Consider the following 17,320-nt stretch of genomic DNA (forward strand, 5'->3'; position numbering starts at 1 on the left):
TTGAATTTATTTAATACACGAGTTTCACAATTTGAGTTGAATTACTGAAATAAATGAACTTTTCCATGACATTCTAATTTATTGAGATGCACCTGTATATGAGTTAAAGACATTGTCTTTTACAAGTATGCTAGTATTGGAGATGAAGGAGCTTCAAGCTACAGACGTGAAATTAAAACCATAAAACAAAAAGTATTTTGTTGCAGCTGCATCTTTAAAGTAACTCCTATAATCTGAAGGAGTTGTGGCCTTCATCTGGTCCAGTAATGGAAAGGTCTGAACCACAGATGAGCAACTCCAGTTCAAACCCTGAGCTTCAGGAGACGGTGACAGAAAACACTCTGAATTACAGTGTTTGTTCTTCTTCTTACCTGCGCGCTCGTCAGACTCTGAGCCGTCAGTTTGATCTCATCGTCCTCTATGCTGTCTGGGAACTCCTCACTGCTGCTGCTGTCACAATCATCTTCATCTTCATCACTGCTGGATTCTAGAAAGAAACAAGAGAGACACTAAGACTCCTCTTCTTACATCTCTTTCTTATATTTCTGTCTGTTTCTCTGTTGTCTCTGATTGTCTGTTTCCAGAGCCGAATCACAGCCAGTCTGTTCAACGTCTGTCAGTCCAGCTGCTTTTCCTTCCTTCCTTCATCACCACTCCCACAGTGAATGTTAAAGGGAGAGTTCACACAAAAACAGACATCCTGTCATCATTTACTCACTCTGTTGTTGCAAGCCAGTATGACTTTCGTTAGAGGAACACAAAAGAACATATTGGTCACATATTTTTCTCTCCATACCATAAAGATCAATGGGATTTAATGTTATTTGTACCCCATAATTTCTCTTAAGTATCTTCTTTTGTTCCACAGAAACAAATCAGTCATAAAGATTTAAAATGACATAAAGGGTGAGTAAATAAAAGAATAATCTTTTCTGGGTGGACTGTCCCTTTAAAGTCACATTCTGCTCTCTTATTCTGGTTATATAACCTGAGTTTACATAAAAGTCCAGAAACTACAGTATCAGAGAGAGAGAGCGAAAGAAGGAAAGATTACTGTAGTACTGCTAGATCATGAAACTCTGACTAACCCATTTCGCTGGAATCTGCTGCTTCAGTTTGTTTGTGAATGTTGTGACACTAGAGATCAAACTGTGATTTACTGCGGTTTATTCCACCTTCAGTAACACTCGTAATGAAGGAGTATTGGAGTCATATGGAGTCTACGAAACATTGCCTTTCAGATGTGTATAAAGCTGATAATGTGATTAACTGTATGAAAGGAATATTTGTACAGTATCATGCAGGACAGATAAATATAGATGAAGTGTTTTATATTAATAACAGTACAAGGAGCCAAAGACGGTGTAATAAAGTCACTTCTGCTTGGCTAATTTAAGACGTCACAGGTTCACAAAGCCTCTGTTAGAGTCCACATCAATGGCCACCATTACAACAAAAAACAGGAAGCAAACATACGGTGAACTCTGACCTGCAGATTCATGACTCAAAGATGCTCAGCCGAAACAGTCTACATGTCAGATCAAGCTTTAGACTCGATTCAAAGACAAACTTTGAGTTTCAATTTGCAAAAGCTGAGGGTATGAAATGTTGCAGAAACATGGAGGACAGTGTCCACATTATATTATTACTTGTGACTGATTATTTATTAAAAGCAGAAGTGTAACATTATATCCTGTCCCTCATGGAGTCCAAAGAAATCTGGCGTGATCAGAGTGTAGTGTGAGGCGTGAGGATGATGATTACACCGTCGGAGGATTTCATGAAAGAGTGTGTGTGAGCCGTGAGGAGCTGTGATTTACAGTGTGTGTCCTGCAGCTTATTGATCAGGACCAGTTTAACAGCAGATCTGGTTTCTTTGGTGTTTCATGAGATGTTTCATTTTCTAATTTAGCTGATGGTTTAAATCTGCATATTGTCATCAAACCACACAAAGTCACAGCCATGCAGACATATGATGCCTTTACATGCACGTGTGAATGAGTTTGTTTGGTTAATTATCATCAGACTGTTCAATGGTTAAAATAAAATTTCAATATTAGTGGAAATTAAATGACAATGAACACTACGAAGAGGTTTTTCTGTGGAAAACTCCAGCTCACATACTCACCTGTGATGTTTACATATCAAATAAATATTCGTTTTAGTTTATGTTCTAATAATCTGAGGAAAGTGAGCGTCCTGGAGGAATCGCCTATCCTACTTCAAAATGATTTCTTACTGTTCAAAACAGATAATGAACAAAAAGAGGTTGGAGAGGTGAGGTGGCCAAGTCGCAACATCCAGCTACTGGGGTGCCTCAGGGCTCAGTACTTGGACCACTTCTCTTCTCTGTCTACATGGCATCACTAGGTTCTGTCATTCAGAAACATGGCTTTTCATATCACTGCTATGCTGATGACACTCAACTCTACCTCTCATTCCATCCTGATGATCCGACGATAGCTGCTCACATCTCAGCTTGTGTAAGAGACATTTTTTGCTGGATGACGGACCATCACCTTCAACTCATCCTGGCCAAGACAGAACTGCTTTTGGTTTCAACAAACCCATCACTTTATCAAAATTTCACCATCCAGTTAGGCTCATCAACCATAACTCCTTCAAAAACAGCTAGAAACCTTGGAGTTGTGATTGATGATAAGCTGAATTTCTCAGACCACATTGCTAAAACTGCCCGGTCCTGCAGATTTGCTTTATACAACATTAGAAAGATCAGGCCCTTTCTTTCAGAACATGCAACACAACACCTTGTTCAAGCTCTTGTTCTGTCCAGGCTGGACTATTGCAATGCTCTCTTGGCAGGTCTTCCAGCCACTTCTATCAAACCTCTACAATTAATCCAAAATGCCGCTGCAAAATTAATCTCTAATGAGCCGAAAATAACGCATGTCACACCTCTGTTCATCAATTTGCACTGGCTACCAGTAGCTGCTCGCATTAAATTCAAGGCATTAATGTTTGCCTACAAAACCACCACTGGCTCTGCACCCATTTACCTAAATTCATTACTTCAGAGTTATGTGCCCTCTAGAAGCTTACGTTCTGCTAGTGAACGGCGTATTATTGTGCCATCTAAAAGAGGCACAAAATCACTTTCACAGACTTTTTCATTAACTGTTCCCTCCTGGTGGAATGACCTGCCCAAATCAATCCGAGCAGCTGAGTCCTTAACCATCTTCAAGAAACGACTAAAAACACACCTGTTCCACCTTTATTTGACCCTCTAACTCTAGCACTTTCTTATTCTATTTTAATTCTACTTTATCTATATTTATCTTCTTTTAATTTTTAAATTTTTATTAAAAAAACAAACAAACAAACAAACACTCTCTTTTGTTAGTTTTGACTGCTTTTATTGTCCTCATTTGTAAGTCGCTTTGGATAAAAGCGTCTGCTAAATGACTAAATGTAAATGTAAATGTAAAAGACTAAAATACAAAAGATTCCGGCCAAGAAATCTGGTTACATTTATTTCTTTTCAGTTTGAAGTAGATTAAATAGATTTCATATTTCCATAAACAAGAACCAAGCTAAATGATGCATCAAAATCAGCTTCATTTGGCACTAGAATATCAGCCCGTACAGTTTGAGTCACAGAAAATGGGCTTGAAGTGCTTAAAGTCACAAAGCCAAGCTCCTGCTGCTCTGACATGCAGTGCATGCGGCGTCGCACAAGTCAAAGAACAGTCTGCTTCTACATTTGATCTGATGCGTTTGGTCTCAGAAAATGTGGCTGTGTAATTCAAATGGAACATAAAGGCGTTTCTGGAACTCAAATTCATGAATGAGGCAGACAGTATACAGAACATCAACACACACAAACATCATCTGGATAAATGGATAAAACACACACACACGAGTTCTGGCTGGTTATGTGTCATCATGCTCGACTAGCGCACGAGCATTTCAGCGATGAGCTAGCGGTTCATTCAGAGTTAGCGCCTCTGCCGTGTCCCACCTCCATAGTCGGTCTGGATCAGCGCGGCCCGATCCAGCACCAGCGCCGTCTCGCGGGCCCTCGTCAGGGTTTCTACCAGCTGTTGGCGCAGCGCCTGAAGCGAGTCCAGTTCGGCGTGCAGCGCTCCAGGCTTCTCAGCGCTGCTAACGACACAGACACGTCAGAACAGAACCACTCACACACAGCTCTTCAGCTCTTAAAGCAAGAGTTCAGACAACAGTGAACATTCTGTCAACACGCACTCACTCCGTGACTGACTTCCTTCTGTGGAACACAAAAGCAGATGTTTGCACTTGCTGATATCATGTGAAACATGATGCACAGGTTTGAGTGTGAGATCTGAAAGCTTCAGCAAAGACAGATGTTTTCAGCGATAAACTGGTTTAATATCAGTCTCTTCCTCACACAAAGCATCACATGACTTCAGAAGACTTTGAATGCATGAGTCATATCATATGGACGACTATTATGATGTTTTTTTTACTATTTGCCACTCGGGTGTATTTATCATTTTGAGTTTGACAGACCTTTGCTATTGGGTGCATTTACATGCACTTAAAAACTTCGGTTTCAACCGGACATGTATCATATTTAATCCTTCAAATATTCCATTATGCTTAGGTCCGCCTATACTTGTGCAGAAGCACAAATACATAAAAATCTACAGCAGATCCTTTAAGATCCACAGAAGAAACAGATCTGGAGAGTCACGACAGTGAGTGAATTTTCCTGAACTACTCAAAAATGGCACAGTTTCAAGAACACATTCATAAACAGATCAGCATCATGAGTGATGGATTTTAACACAGAGCACAGTGTGAGTGTGTGCTGGAGTTCTGACCTGTCGTCCTGACTCTGGACACGTCTGAGCTTCTCATAAACACTCTTCTCTGCTCTCAGAGCTTCATTCAGCGCCTGCTGCTCCGACACGAGCTGCTGCAGGACACACTGACACACACACACACACACACACAGAGAACGTAAGTACATACACACACACAGAGAGAGAGAACACAAGTACACACACACACAAAACGTAAGTACACACACACGCACTCACACACACTCACACACACTCACACACATACAGAACGTAAGTACACACATGCACACACACACACACACACACACATGCTGTCTCATGATGTTACCTGCTGATCAGAGCTTGATGTGTCGTAACGCCCTGCAGCCAGAACCGAGCGCATCTCTGAGAGCTCCCGCTAAACACACACACACACACAGACAGAGAAGTGAAAACTAGGTAAAAATTACATGATCTACATGTGTGTACATGATGTAAATGATATGTGTGTGTGTTTTACCTCAGTCTCTCTGTCTTTCTTTAGGGTCAGCTGTAGTTCATCTCTGATGGCTTGTACATCCAGATCACCTGAGCTGCTCGTACACACGGCTGCTCACCATAAACACACACACACACAGAATGAAGTGAATCAATCATTTTAATTGATCAAATGTGGGAGGTACCGCAGTGAAACTCACCCTGAGCTGGTGCTGGTGTGGAGTTCAACATCTCACTCGGACCCCGCAGTAACTCCTGCACACACACAGCCCATCATTACCACGGTACACTGACGCACAGCCCATCATTACCGCGGTACACTGACGCCCAGCCCATCATTACCACGGTACACTGACACCCAGCCCATCATTACCACGGTACACTGACGCTCAGTCCATCATTACCACGGTACACTGACGCCCAGCCCATCATTACTACGGTACACTGACGCCCAGCCCATCATTACCGCGGTACACTGCCGCCCAGCCCATCATTACCACGGTACACTGACACCCAGCCCATCATTACCGCAGTACACTGACGCACAGTGTAAAAAAAAAAAATAATAATAATAACACAGTTTAAATAAATAAAAATCAGCAAACACTGTGGAATCAAATAAATAAGAAACAAATGTTTAAATAAACTTCCAGTCAATAGGCTTTTCAAAATATAAAATATAAAACAGGCGCCTTTGCATTTCCTTTCTAAACAATCTTCTGCCATCGTCTTGTGCACAGTGTAAAAAAAAAAAATAATAATAATAACACAGTTTAAATAAATAAAAATAAGCAAACACTGTGGAATCAAATAAATAAGAAACAAATGTTTAAAAAAACTTCCAATAAAACCTTAGATAAATGGCAAAAGACAACAGGCTTTTCAAAATCCAAAATATGTTTAAAACAGGTGCTTTTGCATGTCTTTTTGAAACTCTTCTGCCATCATCTCGTCTCGTCTGTCTCACCTCACTATTCTTGTCAGCTTCTCCTCACATGATAAATGAAATCTGATCTGTGATGCGACTGTTGTTCGGCATGCTGCACTGAGCAGCCACGTTCAGTTTTAATTGTAGTGCTCTAACTGAACTAAATGATTTTTATTACTATAAAAAATCTAAATGACGGAGGGGCGGTGCCGCAGTGGACAAGTGACATAACCGGTGTTGTGGCTTCACACCGGTAAAACCGTCAACACCATCTATGGCAGCAACCCTAGTTTGAGACTTTAGTCTTTGCAACTTTACGGATCTTATATATGCACAAACAGCTTGTAACACTCCAAAGTCAAAGGAAAACTTGAAATTGCAAATTGAAATTTTAAATGAGAAAAAGGAAATTTTAAATGAGAAAAATGTCAGTTTGTTTTTATTTAGTCTGATTCTCTTTCACCGAACAGCTATAAAGGCACGTCCTTCATGAGGTTCCCTTGAGTGTGTGTGTGTGTTTGACCTGTATAAAGGTGTCTTTCTCCTTGAGAACATCCTGAAGTCTCTGCAGCTCTCTGGACGCAGAAACATCTTTCTCTCGCTGCCTGTTCACGTCATTCAGCTCCTGTTCTCGTGACGCTAGCTGTCGGCGCAACTCCTGCAACTGACCCGATCGCTCGGAAATCACCCGGCCCAACCATTGGCCGTAATCCTGAGAGACCAGAACACGTCAAACATGATAAAGAAACCAGCCAGCAGACAGTTATGAAGTGTGTTCCTGACGATCAGCTGCACCTTCATGTCCTGATCTCTGGAGCTGATGGTGTGGAGCAGCTCCGTCAGCTGTCTGTGGTGTTCCTGCGCCTGCCGGCTGCGGTCTGACATCACTTCCTGAAACAGATGCTCCTTCACGGACAGATGGGACTGGAGCTCCTGGAGCACGTCAGTGGCGGACACTTCTCCCAGCAGCACTGACCTGAGCTCCTGCAAACACAGAGCAACAGACTGACGGTCAGTCACACACACACACACACACACACCTGTCACGAGCGGCCGTGTGTGTTTAAAGTGTGTTTGGTGTGTTTGGTGTGTGTGTCAGTGTGTGTAGCGTTAACCGTCTGATGCGTATCCCTCTCAGAAATTACAAGCTCTAATCTGATTGGCTGCTTTTACGCATCCTTCAGACATTTCTGTGCACGTTTATATCAGTGCACCGGGAAACAAGGGTTCAAACAGATACAAAGCTATGATCGAGACGCGCGTTCCAGTAGAGTATAACGCCAGCGGCGGCGCGGGTTTGAATGCGACCGAAAAAGCACATTCCCTGAATGTAACACAAGTAGTTTTGGATAAAAGCGTCTGCTGAATGCAGAAATGTAAACAGCAGTCAAGCAGAGATCCTGCTGCTTGTGTTCATGAGGTGATCAGATGTTTTGAACAGACAGAAAGCACCGCTGTAGGGTGCTTGAGACTAGCCTAGCTTGTGTGTTACCTCGCTCTCTCTGCTGTGTGAGCGCAGCGCCGTCTGCAGCTGATGAATGATGCCGTCTCTCTCCCGTACAGCGAGTGTGTGTTTCTCATCGCTCTGCTGATTCATCCACTCCAGTTTCCGGCAGCTTTCCTGTGTTCTCTCCAGATCCAGATCCTTACTGCGCACCAGAGCATCCAAACCCTGCACACACAGAATTCAGAGTTCAGACACACTTAAGCAGACAGTGTGTGCATTAGCGCAGGTCGTGACACATACCGTGATGGTGTCGTTGTTGTTGTCGAGGACGCAGCGCAGTCTCTCCAGGTCTCGGTCTTTCTCGCGGAGCACCAGCTGCAGTCGACGCACCTCACCGTCCTTCTCCTCCAGACAGCGGAACTTCTCATCGATTGAGCGCTGAAACACAACACCAGATTTCAGCTAGACTTCCAGAAGAAAAGGAAAGTGGTGCATCTAATCACTTGAGCAGCAGCACACACACGATCTGAGGAATCACGCACAAACACACACTCAGCTTTAACACTCACCGATAGACGTTTCATCACATCACTATCACGTGACACCAGTATTTACACAGATGCACTAACAGTGTGAATAGCGCAGTGGTTTTCAATCCTGCAGCTCTGTTCATTCTGTATGTCTCTCTTATCTGACACACTCAGCTCAGTTCATGGCTGATGATCTGAATCAGGTGTGTCAAATAAAAGACACACACAACATGTGCAGAGCAATGGGTCCCCAGGACCAGGACAGAACTGAACTGAAGGCTTCCGTTATTTCAAGGCTCAGCCAATCAGAACATATTTGATTTTAATTAGAGCTACCTAACTCAGATTTTGGACCAATAGAATTTCACTGTGGGCGGGGCTACAAGACCCAGACAGGACAGAATAGATGTGATGGATCACACACCTCCAGCGCGGCGTCTCTGTCTCGGATGCGGCTCCTCAGCGTCTGCAGCAGTGCGTCTCTGTCCTCACGGCCGCTGGAGTCACACGAGTCATTCTGCAGCTCTGCATACTCCTGGAAGAAAAACACAGCTGAAGTTTGACAAAAACCACAAGAAAGGTCCCGTCTTCGTTACAGTATGAAGGAGAGAGTAACCTGCAGCAGCACGTCTTTGCGGCATAAGCTCTGCTGGAGCTGTGCCATGCTTTTGTCCCGGTCAGTGATTTCTGAGCGAGTCGAGGCTTCACAATCTCTCAGCTCACACACTTTGACCTGCAGCTCAGACCGCAGCTGCTCAACCATCTCACGCAGCTCCTGTAACACACACACACACACACACACTCAGAATCACAGAAACAATGACGGTTTCCAAAACATTCCTATTGTCTCATCTTCTATTTTTGGTGTTGCTCCAAAACTCTCACTGACTGTCTACAGATCGTGTTCACATTATATTTACAGGACTGAGGGCCGTCATGTAGTCATGACATGATTTCTAAAAACATGACAAAAAATGAAATACTAATATCTGTTCATATTTTGCTTCATTCACAAACATCACCAATAAGTGTTTCACATCGAGGCAAAATGAAAGCAGCGCCTCATCCACGGGAAGTGAAACAGGAACAAACAAACCAATGACAGTGACATCTGCAGTACTTGGATGTGCTGGAAAACACCTGTTATCACATCACAGTGAGATTAGCTGGGTTCAGCGTGCAGGTAAAGCAGACTCACCTGGTTGTGTTTGTGGCTGACGTCTCTGTGCTGCAGCGCCTCCTGGAAGTCGTTCTGCAGTCGCTCTCGCTCTCGCGTCAGATCCTCCAGACGTCTCTGAGTCAGTCTGTGAGCGCGCTGACTCGCCTCCAACTCTAGCTGACACGAGAACAGAGAACTCTGGGAGCCCAGAACCAAACCCGAGTCCACGCCGCCCTCTGGAGTCTACAGAGAAACAGAGGGAAACATTCATCAGGAGCTGCTGCAGAGCAAACAGTGCAGCATGATGCTAGCAACACCAACGTCACGGCTTCAATGTGAGTGTGTGTGTGTGTCCTCACCTGTGTGTGTGTGTGTGTGTGTGTACTCACCTGTGTGTGTTGCAGCTGCTGCTGGTGGGTCTCTGTGATTTTACGCAGTGTGTTGTTCTGGCCCTTAATCACGCGGTACAGCTCCTGAGTCTACACACACACACACACACACATACACATACACACAAACACACACACACACACAGGTGGGGAAACAAACACACACACACACACAGGTGGGGAAACAAACACACACACACACACAGGTGGGGAAACAAACACACACACACACACAGGTGGGGAAACAAACACACACACACACACAGGTGGGGAAACAAACACACACACACACACAGGTGGGGAAACAAACACACACACACACACAGGTGAGGGCACAAACACACACACACACACACACACACACAGAGAAGAAAACAATGACTGAGAACTGGAATGAACAAGGACTGGATTCACAAAACATTCTAAAGAATAAATTCTTCTTAATTGCTAGTTTACTTTTATTTTGTAACTTAATAAATTTATTAGAATATTTTGTAGTAAAAAAAACATTACATAAGAATGTTCTTATCTTTTCTTAAGATTGTTCTAATGCTAAAACTTATGAAGAATTCCTGAAAAGAATGTTCTTAAAAATCATCATAATTAAAGGGACAGTTCACACAAAAATGAAAATTATCATTATTTCCATACAATAGAAGTCAATGGGACCAGCAACTGTTTGGTGACCCACATTCTTCAAAATATCTGCTCAGATAAGGAACCCGTTTCTTTATACTTCTTAATCAAGCCAATCATACAGCACAGATACAGTAACTAAAAACAACAGATCTCTCCGTCTACTGACAGGATTTTTACAAATAACAACTTTAAATACACAGCACATTACAAACCTGAACTTCAATCGAAAAGCTGTTGAGATGTTTTATTTTATTTATTTTTTTATTGAGTTTATGGAGTTGATCAACGTTGAATCTTTAGCAAACATTTCAGATAACATGTTAGCCCTGTCAAATACTTCACCAACACAAATGTTCTTAAGAAAATATATTTTTAAATATTTTATTTATTTATTTTAGAACTTTTATGCATTTTTAATAATTGCATTTAGGAATATTTTCAGAATTTATCTTAAGAGACTCCTTAACTTTCTTTTTGACTGAATCACTCAGTTAATGACGGTTTAGGAGAAGGAAACACATTGTTCACATACACTAGACGTCTCTTTTGTGATGTGTGTGTAATGACCTCTGTGTCTTTAGTTCTCAGGTTGTCTGTGAGGTTCTGGATGGTTCTCTCTTGGTTCTGAGCAGCTTGTCTGATGGACCGGAGCTCTGACTCAATCTCACACCGTTTCTCCTGCAGCACCTGAGTCATTGTCTGATGGACCGGAGCTCTGACTCCATCTCACACAGTTTCTCCTGCAGCACCTGAGTCACAAGAAACAAACACACACCGATCAACCCTCACACTTCTCTCTGCCAGATATAAATGCAGAAATAAATAAATACGCACACATATAATGTGATCTCTAAGGAGACAGTATTCTGCTGGTTGTTGGGTATTGTGGGTAATGTAGCTCTGTTACCTTGTTGCTGGTCTCGCTCTGGTGGATCTGGTTCTGCAGAGACTCGAGCTGTAGCTGCGCTTGCTGCAGTTCATTCACACACTGTCCAGCGGCGTGCTCGTACTGATGCAGCTGCTGCTCTTCTATCAGACTCTACAACACACAGTAAACCAAACATCAAATAATTTTAATGTTCAACAGAAAAATTAATATCAGATGCATACTATTGAAAACAGTCATATTTCATTGTATAAGCAATGAGAAAAATGAGCCCTGATTTTATTTGGTTTTAATATCAGCTGATATTAGACACTGATCAAATAAAAATAATTTTGGTCGAAGAATTTAATTAAAAGTGTGTTGAGGGTCCATGTTTGAGAAAGCTGTTAGTAAATGATCCTAATCTGGTTTACATGGCGCGGGACTGTAGTTTAATCTCACTGCGTTTATTCTGAAGCATCTGAGGTGCTTTAACTGGGAAACATTGAGGTCAGACGTCGCTCTGTGTGTGTGTGTGTGTGTGTGTGTCTGTTGTCTAAGAGAGCATGTGTGTGTGTGTGTGTGTGTGTGTCTGAGAGAGCATGTGTGTGTGTGTGTGTGAGTGTGAGTGTGTGTGTGAGTGTGTGTCTGAGTGTGTGTGAATGTGTGCGTGTGTGTCTGAGAGAGCATGTGTGTGTGTGTGTGTGAGTGTGAGTGTGTGTGTGAGTGTGTGTCTGAGTGTGTGTGAATGTGTGCGTGTGTGTCTGAGAGAGCATGTGTGTGTGTGTGTGTGTGTGCTCCCTCAGGGTTTTGAGAGAGAACTAGGTCAATGGTGGTGCCACGCTCTCCATGTTAACCTATTTAACTGAAAATGGCATGTTATCATTGGGTTAACATTGGAGACTTCCGCGAGTTTAAAAGAGAGAGATGTGAGAACAAAACATCAGTGATGTGATGATGGTACGGCTCTAACAGTGACTTCATTCGTCGGCTCTTATAGCACTGATATCCAGCAGGAACAGTCTGAGCTTTAAGCTTTAAGGGTTTAAAATGAATCAAGAGGTTTCTGCTGGTTTTGCTTTTGTTTATAAGCAGATCATGTGCTGGACCCAAAATACAGTAAGTAAAGACGTCTGAACTTTACCCGAATGTCCTCAAACACTGCAGATGTTTTTTAGTTTGGTGCTTTCCAACTGTTTTTACTTCAGGATTCAAGTAGCAACTCAATACAACAACTTAATATCGTACAAAACATGACAAAGACAGAACGGGACAATAGTGTTTGTAAATGACTGCACGCACAAAACACAGTGTTCTCGGCACAAACCGCACGGGGAGTAGTGCTGTCTAACGATTAACCACGATTAATTGCTTCCAAAACACGTTTTGGTTTACATAATATGTGTGTGTACTGTGTATATTCATTATGTATATATAAATACACACACATGCATGTATATATGTAAATAAAATGTTTTATATTAAATCTATTTATATATAATATAAATTATATGGGATCCTGGACCATAAGGGTCAATTTAACGCTAATCATCAATCTATCTGAACCCTAATCAATCTGAAAGCTGAATAAATAAGCTTTCCATTGACGTATGGTTTGTTAGGATAGGACAATATTTGGTCGAGATACAACTATTTGAAAATCTGGAATCTGAGGGAGCAAAAAAATCTAAATATTGAGAAAATCATCTTTAAAGTTGTTCAAATTAAGTTCTTAGCAATGCATATTACTAATCAAAAATTAAGTTTTGATATATGCACTATAGGAAACTTACAAAATATCTTTATGGAACATGATCATGGTCAAATATGAATATAAATATATACATGTAAATACATGTAAATATTTTCAAAATATATACTGTAAGTGTGTGCATATATATATATATATATATATATATATATATATATTTGACAGCACTAGTGGGGAGCGTCATCTGAGTGCATCCACGGATCTTACTGTCCCATTAGAAAGCGCTTCACCTTCGGGTGGCTCCTGAGACAGAAGGGCAGGTACTCCTCCTGCTCCCACAGCTCCTCCAGCACCAGATCCAGCTCTGGCTCCTCCAGCATGTGGTTCACTCCGTCAAACAGGTTCTCCTGGTCTGGACTGTCCAATGTATCTCTTTCATTAAAAAAAGCAGGATTCATCAAAACAGGAAGCTTGCTGCCCCTTTGAGTCCGGATGGGCCTGTACACACAGTCCTGCAGCAGCGACAGAGCGAACGCGAGACGCTCCTCAGACGCTCCGAGACGCTCCTCAGACGCTCCGAGACGCTCCTCAGACACACCGAGACGCTCCTCAGATGCAGCGAGACGCTCCTCAGATGCAGCGAGACGCTCCTCAGATGCAGCGAGATGCTCCTCAGATGCAGCGAGACGCTCCTCAGATGCAGCGAGACGCTCCTCAGATGCAGCGAGACGCTCCTCAGATGCAGCGAGACGCTCCTCAGATGCAGCGAGACGCTCCTCAGATGCAGCGAGATGCTCCTCAGACGCTCCGAGACGCTCCTCAGATGCAGCGAGACGCTCCTCAGGCGCTCTGTGACTCTTGTCCAGCGATTGCAGCGAGACGGCGCAGCTCTCGCAGTCTCGGAGTGTGCGCTGACTGTCTGACAGACTCGTCTCGGGCAGGAGTGTGTTTGAGGTCGTGGTCTGCTCGTCAGCGCCGCTGGCCGGGTAACGCGACGACAGGCCACAGGAGATGCTCCTTGCCACCTTCCTGGGCACCTTACACACGGCCTCGTAGTGCGAGTCGGGCACACGCAGCGCCCTGCAGTCCCTGCACCTGCGCCGGCTGCACCGAGGATTGTGGGAGCACTCCAGCGCCTCCTCCTCGTCTCCTGCCCAGGACTCCTGCATGCAGTACATCAGGTCCTCCTGCAGCAGCGCACAGTACTCGCCGTGCACCGCCTCCGTCGCCCCCGATGACTCCAGCCCGTTGTTTTTGTTATAAAGCGCAGTGATGCACTGGCGCAGCTGCTCTCTCTCCTGCAGGAGTCTGCGCAGCCGCTCGAGGGACAGCGCCTGCACGCGCGCGATCACCGTGTCGAAGCGGAACATGCGGTCCAGCATGAAGCAGCACTTGCTGCAGATGAACTCGCGGCGTCCGTCCCGCTGCAGACTGCGGCGCAGCGCGTGAGACAGCAGCACCTGCAGGTTGAGTTTGGCGGCCGGATGAAAGATCCATCGCCGCTGGTTTCCGCGCAGCTCGCGTGCGCAGATGCGACACGCCTCCTTCATCTGCGGCCGGTTTAACGTTACTCTCCGGATCCTGACAGCTCTGGACACTCGCAGCTCACCTTCGGGTCAGAGAGAAATAGAACAAGATTTGTATTCCAACCATTTACAGTGATTCTGTTCTTATGTATGTAAATCCAATACGTTTAAAATCAAAATTACAACAGTTTAATGTATTTAAAGATCACATAAAGACAAGAGAAACGTAATCACCATCAGACGCTGCGGCTCAGAATCAAGTCCTGCGGCTGTTTCTCAGATGACAGTTCATGAAAGCATCAGACAAATGAATGATAATCCGCTGGCGCAGAGACGCATCGAGGATCGCTGAGGACCGGTGAATTGTGATTCCGCTGAAACCGTGTCAGAAACACAAGCGCCGCCGCCTCTCGCTCTCGGTCTGTGTCATGTTTCACCGCGGAACACGCGTCCTCTGTCAGCCTTCAGCGGCGGAGAGCGAGTGACGTCAGACCCCCGGAGCCGCCGCTGCAGCCTGCTCTCAGCGCGATCCGGTGAAAACACCTCAGATTCTCCGGTGCTGTCGCGTGATCAAAGGAGGCTGAACCATCTCTCACAGGAGGGGTGCGTCAGTCACCTCAGCGCGCACGACAGTAAATACGACATCGACTGGAACATGCCAAGCCGAGAAAAATGATAATGATCTGCGAAATATAATATTTCCGGGATATTCTCCGTGCTCCAGCGGCTGTGTGTGTCCGCGCGCCGCTGAGCGACCGATGATTGACAGATCAGCAGCAGCGCTACAGGCGTGTTACATAGATGCACATAAATGAAGAATACAATGCACTACTGTATCTGAATGATGCGTGCTTCATGCGAATATGTATTTCAGGAGGAAACCTTTTTCAGTTTGTAGGAAGTACGTTTCCTGTTTTTATATTGTGACAATCCAGAGTCATTAAACTGGTATATGTATAATCAGGTTGCTGCATAAATGAGCACAAACCAAGGCTGTGGGGTGTTTGTCTATACCTGTGAGTGCCAACATGTCATAACTAGTCAATCATGTTGACCAGTGACCCTAACCTTAAACCTTGACCCCTGACCCCCACGTCCCTAAATCTGCTTTAAATTTCACCATCATTTGTATGAGACTCAGTTTATCAATAAAAGAGACAGATCGACATTTACTCACCCTCACCTCATTCCACACCTGTATTACTTTATTACTGCTGTGTAACACAAAAGAAAGTATTTTGGATAATGTTGGTGAACCAAAAAAACATTGGAGCTCACTGACTTTCATTATATGGACAAAAAAAACATTTCTCAAATTATCTTCTTTTGCATTCAACAGAAGAAAGATGAGTAAATGATGAGAGAATTTAAATTTCTGGGTGAACTATCCCTTTAAATGAATATGGAAACCACTGCGACTATGAGATGTGCTCACACTAATATAGATTCTGAGGTCTGTGTGTTTGTGTGTGTTAGGTCAACCGGAACCGGGAACACTTCCCATAACACCCGATGTACTTGCTACATCGTTAGAAGAATGGCATCTACGCTAATATTAGTCTGTTTCTCTCTTATTCCGAGGACACATTTAGACTGGTGATCCTGATCTATTTGAGGAACAAAACATTGGTTCATCGCACACACAATACTGACCACATCTGAAGTCTCCCTGTTTGCTTGTGTATCTGAGAGACAGACCACATGAAAACCTGATGTCTGATTCTCTGAGGAGGGAGTGTATGGTTTGTTTGTGACTTAATATGTAATTGTGTGTTTGCTGCTGTGATCTGAGTTAAAACACATTATGTCAGGACAAACAGAGCCAAAAACAGCATTCAATATTCAGCCCTATTTGTATTTGAAGATATTATTCCCACAGTGCACCTGTCTCGTTACCACCACAGGAACAATGATTGTGATTTCCAAAGACTGTCCAGATGGTTACAGAAGACATCAAAGATTTTTCCAAACAATGCTGTAATTTCACTTATTTAAAGTAATCGCACACTGATTCATGAGACAAAGCACAGGCAGTGTCAATCCAGTGAGAAAAATGTGTCCAAAATGAGAGCCAGAGATATTTAGATTTACATGAACATCCGTATAACATAAAATGTGTTGTGCTTCATGACACAAACATGGCCACAGTGGTTAAACCAAATAACATAATAAAACTGGTAGTTTTGCAATACTCATGCACAGATATGATCACTCAAAAACATGAGGAAAATGAACAACCAGCTGAACAGGTTTTGGACCATTTTGGACCACTCCAGGTTTTGGAGATGATCTGACCCTCCAACAACTTCATCTGCTGTTTGATTAAAACTGCAACAGAGACGATCATCTGACTGTTTCTTTATTTGATTAAATTATCACATTATCGCATTTGGGGAAGTCGTGGCCTAATGGTTAGAGAGTCGGACTCGTAACCCAAAGGTTGCGGGTTCGAGTCTCGTACCGGCAGGGATTGTAGGTGGGGGGAGTGAATGTACAGCGCTCTCTCCCACCTTCAATACCACGACTGAGGTGCCCTTGAGCAAGGCACCGAACCCCCAACTGCTCCCCGGGCGCCGCAGCAAAAAATGGCTGCCCACTGCTCCGGGTGTGTGTTCACGGTGTGTGTGTGTTCACTGTTGTGTGTGTGCACTTTGGATGGGATAAATGCAGAGCACTAATTCCGAGTATGGGTCACCATACTTGGCCACATGTCACATCACTAAATTATATGATTCTGACTCTCCCTGAAAACAGCTGATCTCAGACCTGCTCAATACTTCAGCTTCTGTTTGTGTATTTCACCACACTGATTTACAATTTAACCCCCCCCCCCCCAAACAACCACAC

The 17,320-nt window shown here is 43.7% G+C and overlaps 1 protein-coding gene across 3 annotated transcripts in view; it reads right to left on the bottom strand.

Annotated features, from left to right (window-relative positions):
• The window catches only part of LOC107748639 (myomegalin-like), a 50,944-nt gene extending 35,526 nt beyond the window's left edge, over positions 1–15,418 (bottom strand). For all 3 annotated transcript variants that reach the window (XM_016563521.1, XM_016563523.1, XM_016563522.1), the window contains exons 1-18: positions 14,708–15,418; positions 13,238–14,556; positions 11,279–11,410; positions 10,939–11,049; positions 9,733–9,822; positions 9,383–9,586; positions 8,801–8,959; positions 8,609–8,719; positions 7,955–8,092; positions 7,700–7,879; positions 7,003–7,191; positions 6,731–6,919; positions 5,480–5,534; positions 5,302–5,390; positions 5,131–5,199; positions 4,821–4,927; positions 3,980–4,122; positions 372–487 (exon numbers count right to left, since the gene is read on the bottom strand). In XM_016563521.1, coding sequence (XP_016419007.1) covers positions 372–487; positions 3,980–4,122; positions 4,821–4,927; positions 5,131–5,199; positions 5,302–5,390; positions 5,480–5,534; positions 6,731–6,919; positions 7,003–7,191; positions 7,700–7,879; positions 7,955–8,092; positions 8,609–8,719; positions 8,801–8,959; positions 9,383–9,586; positions 9,733–9,822; positions 10,939–11,049; positions 11,279–11,410; positions 13,238–14,497 — 3,342 coding nt within the window. In that variant the 5' untranslated portion in view covers positions 14,498–14,556; positions 14,708–15,418. The remainder of the gene's footprint in view (positions 1–371; positions 488–3,979; positions 4,123–4,820; positions 4,928–5,130; positions 5,200–5,301; positions 5,391–5,479; positions 5,535–6,730; positions 6,920–7,002; positions 7,192–7,699; positions 7,880–7,954; positions 8,093–8,608; positions 8,720–8,800; positions 8,960–9,382; positions 9,587–9,732; positions 9,823–10,938; positions 11,050–11,278; positions 11,411–13,237; positions 14,557–14,707) is intronic.
• Positions 15,419–17,320: the final 1,902 nt, after the last annotated feature.

Source organism: Sinocyclocheilus rhinocerous, unplaced genomic scaffold (genome assembly GCF_001515625.1).
Source record: "Sinocyclocheilus rhinocerous isolate Xijiao unplaced genomic scaffold, SAMN03320098_v1.1 scaffold2485, whole genome shotgun sequence".
Lineage (NCBI taxonomy): Eukaryota > Metazoa > Chordata > Actinopteri > Cypriniformes > Cyprinidae > Sinocyclocheilus > Sinocyclocheilus rhinocerous.